Here is a 7,776-nt window from a genome sequence, read left to right as displayed (position 1 = left end):
TTGCACTTAAAAGCACTTAAATTCTGACTGGGTTGTCCATACCATCCATTCACAAAGCCATACAAAATACGTGGGATGTAGGATTTCAATCAATGGCTTTGCACTTCAAAACTGCTTGGCATTCCAACAAGCCATTCAAGATTTGATGTGTGGAAAAGTGCAATACTTCTTATATAATGATTTTTCGTCCCTTCTCTTAAAACAGCACTGCCTGCCCATTATTACTTGGGGAAAGGCTCGCATGTGGATATATGTGAATGTGGCCTAAGGAATATGACTAGAAGAAATAGGGCAAATGGGCCCATAGTGGTGCACCTAACTTCCCACCCATCTAGAATGCAGCACAAAGAAAATCCACAAAAACCATTTGAGCCATTCGATGATGCGAGCTTGTAAATAAAATCTTACCTCAAACACCTACGCTACAGAAAAAGATCGCAGATGTTGAAGCGAATCCAATGCATTAAAAAAATGCCCACAATACTCTGCGAGCAGGGCCCAATAATACGTTGCAAGCGAATCTTACCACCCTTAGCCAGCGAGCACGGGCGAATGGTCGAACTCCATGATCATCTACGCTTAAGAGGTGGGAGCACTTGCCTGGTACTGATGTCCTCCAAGTATTATCTGTACTATCGGTATCGATTGGCCTAGACAAAACTGTAGCACTGAATTCGGGTAGTTCCGTGGATATGTATGAATGCACATGGTTAGTCGCCTTCACGAACGAGGAAGTGCGAGAGGTGTTGCCCCGTTGACTTAGCATTATATTCGATCCCCTCGAGAGAGAGCGACGGGTATAAGACTTCGGAGCACGGACGTGCGAAGAGACGGAGAGACAGAGAGAGAGATCCGTTTACGACTTATAAACTGATAGTACAGCCATAAGGTCCGACATGGCGGTGGCGCGCCAACTCTTCTTCTGTTTCTTGCTGTCGCTGGGTCTCTCGTTGGCTATCGAGCTCGGGGCGGCGCATGACCAAACCGACTATGCCAAGCCCAAGCCCAAGCCCAAGCCCAAACCAAAACAGGACCCTGGCAAATATGGCGTGGATCCCCAGACCACCAAATACGTGATGGTGACCGAGTCCCGGAACCCTTACGCCAGGGACCAGGCACGGTGCCTCGCCAAGAACCGGTGCTTTCTCCGTAAGCTCAAGTGCCCGCGTGAGTGCCCGAAGCGCCAACACACCAAATATCACGCCTCCGAGTGCTTTGTGGACTGCTCGCGGAAGTGCCAGACCTCCTGCAAGCGTAAGGGGATCTCTCTCTCGTCCCCCCCCACCTTTTGAATTCCTAGAGCATCACGAGCTAGTCACTCTTGCCCCCCCGCTCCCCACAATCCCCGTGTGTTGAATTCCTAGAGCATCACGAGCTCCAAGGTGTCGTACTGTAGGAAGTCACCAATACATATCTTGTTGGAGTGGAAGATGGTGGTTGTTTTGATGGGGATGGGCATTGCACTTGCGAGGCTAGCTATGAGATGGCATGTGGGATAGATATGAGGGGGCATGGGGGGTGGGGATTGCACCTACAAGGCTAGATATGAGGCGGCATGTGAGCCACGAATGCATTTCGTGTTGCAATGCTGTATGGTGATTGTAGTTGGATGATGGTACCTGGGGTTGGATGAAGATATGAAGTGGCTTGAGGAGCTCATTTTGTTGAGAATACACATACAATCGAATAGTAAAGCTAACATAGTCTCTCTCGATGGCACATAGTTAGTGAGTTGCCCATGCATTTCGTGTTGTAATGCTCTATGGTGATTGTAGTTGGATGATGGTACCTGGGGTTGGATGAAGATATGGAGTGGTTTGAGGAGCTCAACGTGTCGAGAATACACATACAATCGAAAAGTAGTAAAGCTAACATAGTCTCTCTCGATGGCACATAGTTAGTGAGTTGCCCACATTTTCTCGAGAAGAGATCTAGATACCCACATCAACAAGGCTATCATTGAATACCATATGAGGCAGATGCCAAGGCCGCTTTAGTACACAAAGCTACAATTCCACCTAGGGAGATACATCAACAAGGGAAAGAGCATTTCTATCTTTTTTCTTCCTTGTTAATAGTATCATTTACATTTGTATAATAGATATGCTCTTACTTAGAGTATCGCCCAGCATCTAGTTTCTAAGCTTGTCTTTTACCTTGGTGATGAGAGATATACACTTCATTGTATGGGTTGATGTGGTCCGATAGCCTTTGAGAAACGTCTGACAAACACACACACACTCTCTCTCTCTCTCTCTCTCTCTCTCTCTCTCTCTGTGCATGTCTGTAACCTCCTAACGATGTTTAAGTATGCAACAGATCGCAAGCCTAACTGTCACGGCTACTCCTCCGTCTGCTACGACCCGCGTTTCGTCGGCGGCGACGGCGTCATGTTCTACTTCCACGGCAAGGCGGGCGAGGACTTCTGCCTCGTCACGGACCCATCCCTCCACATCAACGCCCACTTCATCGGCCTGCGCCCGGCTGGCCGCACGCGCGACTTCACGTGGGTGCAGGCCCTGGGGATCCTCTTCGAGGGCCACACCTTCAGCGTCTCCGCCCGAAAGACCGCCGCGTGGCGGGACGAGGTGGACGCGCTGGAGTTCACGTACGACGGGGAGGCGGTCCAGGTGGAGGAGCGGGCGGGGGCCACGTGGAGCGCGCCGATGGACGAGGTGAGGGTGGAGAGGCTCGGGGACACGAACAGCGTGCAGGTGTCGGTGGACGGCCTGATGACATTAGCAGTGGAGGTGGTGCCTATAACCCGGGAGGAGGACAGGGTCCATGGCTACGGCCTCCCCGCAGACGACTGCTTCGCGCACCTCAACACGCAGTTCAGCTTCCTCGGAGGCCTCTCGCCTTCCGTCGATGGCGTCCTGGGGCAGACCTACCGTCCCGGCTTCCGTAACCCCGTCAAGGTGGGCGTGCCCATGCCCATCATGGGCGGCGAGACCAACTTCCGCACCTCCTCCCTCTTCTCCACCAATTGCTTAGCCAACCAGTTCCATGCCGCAGCTGACTCGCGGCCCCAGCTCCTGCCCTCGACCACCGCTCCATTAATGAATGCCAAATGTAGCAGCACCTCCACTGCCGGAGGCATCCTCTGCCGCCGCTAGACTATACTATATAGTCTACACCCCTTTCCAACCCACCCTAAATCAGCCCAACGCTGAAACCAACCTCATTGGAATCATGCTTAACTAACAAGGTATCACTAGGCTCCGCGACTCGCTCGCTCGCTCTCTCTCTCTCTCCAACACCTACATGTAGCCCTTTCACATCCGGATTCCCCATTGAATGAGTAACCTAAAAAAGAATGCCGGAGAGATCCAATTAGTGTCTCTCCAAGGCAATCATATAAGACCTTCAAGGCACCATTTACATTTCTTATTTGATTCTTTTCTCCTACCTCAAAGGTTGTTGACCAATTGTTGCTATAATGCAATGCCCGAGGTTTGGGTCAATTTTCACCATCTCTCTAGGGCAAATTTTCCTAAAGTTTGTCTTCCTTTGGATGCACTATACTTCCTAGGGTAGGCTCAAAGTTGTATGGTGTTCTTATCCTACATTTCCAACAACTAGATAGGCATTATCATGCATGTGGTTGTAAACTATGCATGTGCTTCTTTACTTTAAGAAGCCATATAATGACTCTATCATGGCTCTCCCATCTGCTGGGCAAGGACATATAAAATATCGTGATATCACTAAAACACATCATTTGCACAAAAGAAATTCCACTAAAAAGTACAATTATACAAAAAAATGATTTTTAAATTACGATTTCACAATGTTTTAATACTAGCAACTCATGTTAATAACATCTGCATATACTATTGCAATATCCAAGGTGCAATCATGAGTAGGTTAACAATGACATGAAAACTTGTACTTGCTAAAAGCCCTAAATCAAGCTAATTGGGATTTTGAGGTTAATTTGGCTTTTCCATTTCCATGATCATCATTGCATGTCTCTTTGTTACAAACACTTAAGTCAAGATGCCCAAATTCAAAATGTGAAAAGAGCACGAGTATGTGGGTGCAATTGGATGATAGGTGTGCAGAGGGTGTGCGTGCTAGTGCAAGAGTACTTAGTTCAAGAGTGCCCAATGCAAGATGAATTTCTAATACAAGAGTGATCTGGCGCAAGAGTAAGGTTCTAGTGCAAGAGTGATCTTTTAGTACAACAATGAAGTTCTAGTGTGACAGCAGTGATCTTGTAGTGCAAGAGTGATCTATTAGTGCAATTCAGTCTAGTACAAGAGTGAAGTTACATAGTGCAAGAATACAATAGGAGAGGTGTCAAGCAAGATCAAAGCAAGCAACAAGACTTAAATGTAATCAACCAATGCACAGTGTGACAACAAGAGACAACTAACCAATTTACTTTTTTTAAAGGGAGTTTTGATCACTTTCCATCCTTCAATGCACATATAACCAAACAACTATGATATGCACAATATATTTTCAACCACAATATCACACAAACTCTTGAGTGAGATACGTGCGAGTGTTGAGTTTTGTGCTTTTGCATTTTCTGGGCTTTGCTCACTCTTCTTCCTTCAATGTATACACTATCAATCGACCCTAACAAGCAAGACTCCATTTGTAATATTGATGCATGGATTTCTCAATAAGAAGAGTTGAGATTTGAGTTTTGAGTTTTGCTATTTTACCTTGTGCTTTTTCGTATTTTTGTATTGTTTTTGATTCAATGCACACATAACCAAACAAGCATGCAATATCTTCCATCCACAGCAATATCACATGATTTGTTCAAGCAAGAAGAGTTTAAGTTTTGAGTTTTGCATTTTGTGTTTTTTAAAGTTTTATTATGCTTCTAAGTTTGAGTTTTGTGTTTTTTTCTATTCTAATAAATTCAAATTTCCAATTTCAATCCAACAAATCAGAACCTTTGGATTTGGCCTTCCTAAACTAGTCACATGTTTCGGAGTATGAGAATTGTGAGCATCGACGATCAATACCCCATTGATCCCATCCACACTCAAGCAGAAAAACCTCCTATTTTATCACATTGTAGGAGTGTGAGAACCTTGATCATTGCACTATTCTTTGTCTTGGCAATGGAACCAATAGGTTGGGCCAAACACATAACAATCTGGACATCATATGGGTTTCTAATTTTCAAACAAAAGAAACAACTCACCTTGGCACAATCTCTCACCTTGTCTTCTTGATACTCTTCTTTCACTAATTATACATTCTTCTCTATCCCAAGAAAGGAAGAACACTAGATTAGCTTTGAGGTGTGGTAAACTCACCTATCATACATTATCGTGTGATAGTCCAAAAGCTTAAAGGCTCAAAGATGGTTATACAACCCAAACAACACAATCTGATGTTGGTGCTCCTTTGCATCCATCTTCAAGTATGCCAATGATGAGAGAAAAAGATGAAGAAGAAGAAGGAGAAGAGCTTCACTGTGTTGGATTCCTCACTCTCTTCTAGTCTCACAACCTTACACACAATTTGGAACTCAGTCCTCTTGTGGATGGGAAGAAGAAGAAGAAGAAGAAGAAGAAGAAGAAGAAGAAAAGTAAGAAAAAGATATAGAGCTTTACTTATCCTTAGTCCCTCATTCATCACACATCTCACACTCTCTTTCCCTCATTCTCAACAATGGAGATAAGATGATAGTCCCTCACTCATCACACCTCTCACATTCTCTCTCCCTCATTCTCAACAATTGAGATAAGATGATAGCATAGAAGAAGTGAATAGAGAGCTTCAATCATTGCATGATAGAGCTTCTACAGGATGGATGCACCAAAACAGTAAATACAATTGAGATCTCCCATCTCTATATAGGCCAAGACTAGGGTTAGAATTATGCCCCTTCTTTAGGTGGCACCCCATTTACATTTTAGGGTTTTCATAATTGTGAGTTAGGGTTTGTGGTCTCTATTGGATGTCCTATTCACTTTGTGGAATCTAGGTTGGTCATTCCATAAAGCATGCTTCTACCTTAGCCTAATAATAGAACCGTAGGAGATGATAGAATGTGCACGGTTGACTTTCACAAATACAACCATAGGAGATGATACAATGTGCATGGTCAACACTCACAAAAATAATATAGCCTTGAATATGATGTGATATTTATGAAGTAAACAAATAATAGAAGTGTCAAAAAATAATCACATTACTTATGCTTTGACTTTGCGTTTTGAATTTCTTGTTAATATATTGCTTCTCTAATGGAACTTGACTTGGATGGTGAAAATGATAGGTCCTAATGTGAAATGAAGGAGAGATTCCATCATTTTTGTTTGGGGGACGAGCCTAGGAATGTAGGGGGCTAGGGTAAAGTGCTTCTTCTGATGTGTCACAATGACCTATATCTAGAACATATCCATACTTGCACTCTAGGAATCTATTCCTTCTGTTCCATTAGGTTGGCTTAATATGTTGGTCTCTTAATGATAGTGATACTTTGGGAAACTGCTTGCACACGTGCACAGTGATTGGAAGGAAAAAAGAAAAGATTGATTTTACACATCTCACTTTCATGTGTTTTTGAATCAAAGTATATCACATTGCTTTGAGAAATAGCATGTTTTGAAATAAAGTGTTGGAAGCAACACCATAGTAATGCACTGAGAATTCAACATGATGCTTGTTGTCAAAACTGAGTAAGTAACCTAAGAAACATTTTATCACATCACAAGGACCAAATCATAGACACACATAGAACTCTAAGGCCTAAGTCAAATCTCATATTGATCTTGTTCTATGATTTTACAAAACAAAAACTTTGATATCTACTTTTCCCAGGAGTGGAGCCCTAGCCATGACCGAACTGCTATAGCATCGACCATCTATTCCATCCACAAACTCAATTCTCAAGTCCCACACCACTCAATGTTCCCATTGACTAAGTGATTGACCTAGTCAATCTAGAAACATCATATCCTAATCTAAGCATAGAGACATGTAAAAGTAAATTTAACAACAATTGCTAAATTACAAAAACTTAAAGAGAGAGGGTTGAGAGACCTTGAAAGAAATAATGAGCCTTGCAGTTTGAAAGTGAAGAAGCACACACAAGTCAAGATTTCATAAGAACTTGACCCCACAAGAAGAGTCATATGTTTTATATGGCTATTGAGAGCTAGATACTCAGTTGACATGTTAATAGCAGACTAGAGTGAGAAATTGAGAAATTTTAAAATCTTATGAGTCAACTAGGAGTGTATATTCCAATCCAATTATTCATTAATGAGATGATATAGCTAGTAGTACAAAGGCCACACCCATAGCTAGTAGATCGGATGGTCATAGATAAATCCACAAAGGCTAACCTAAGGGAGTTTTGATCACTTTCCATCCTTCAATGCACATATAACCAAACAACTATGATATGCACAATATATTTTCAACCACAATATCACACAAACTCTTGAGTGAGATAAGTGTGAGTGTTGAGTTTTGTGCTGTTGCATTTTTTGGGCTTTGCTTACTCTTCTTCCTTCAATGTATACACTATCAATCGACCCTAACAAGCAAGACTCCATTTGTAATATTGATGCATGGATTTCTCAATAAGAAGAGTTGAGATTTGAGTTTTGAGTTTTGCTATTTTACCTTGTGCTTTTTCGTATTTTTGTATTGTTTTTTATTCAATGCACACATAACCAAACAAGCATGCAATATCTTCCATCCACAGCAATATCACATGATTTGTTCAAGCAAGAAGAGTTTAAGTTTTGAGTTTTGCATTTTGTGTTTTTAAAAGTTTTATTATGCTTCTAAGTT

At 42.6% G+C, this 7,776-nt stretch overlaps 1 protein-coding gene across 1 annotated transcript; it reads left to right on the top strand.

Annotated features, from left to right (window-relative positions):
- Positions 1-819: 819 nt before the first annotated feature.
- LOC148014627 (uncharacterized) lies at positions 820-3,408 on the top strand. Its single transcript, XM_087667305.1, has 2 exons — positions 820-1,254; positions 2,320-3,408. The coding sequence occupies exons 1-2, from the start codon at positions 897-899 to the stop codon at positions 3,114-3,116; spliced, it is 1,155 nt and encodes a 384-aa protein (XP_087523431.1). The 5' UTR covers positions 820-896; the 3' UTR covers positions 3,117-3,408.
- Positions 3,409-7,776: the final 4,368 nt, after the last annotated feature.

Source organism: Lygodium microphyllum, chromosome 25 (genome assembly GCF_053477565.2).
Source record: "Lygodium microphyllum isolate KBCC chromosome 25, Lygodium_microphyllum_v1.1.10, whole genome shotgun sequence".
Taxonomy (NCBI): domain Eukaryota; kingdom Viridiplantae; phylum Streptophyta; class Polypodiopsida; order Schizaeales; family Lygodiaceae; genus Lygodium; species Lygodium microphyllum.
Note: the sequence above shows the minus strand (reverse complement) of the source record. Positions and strands in the feature narration are given on the sequence as shown.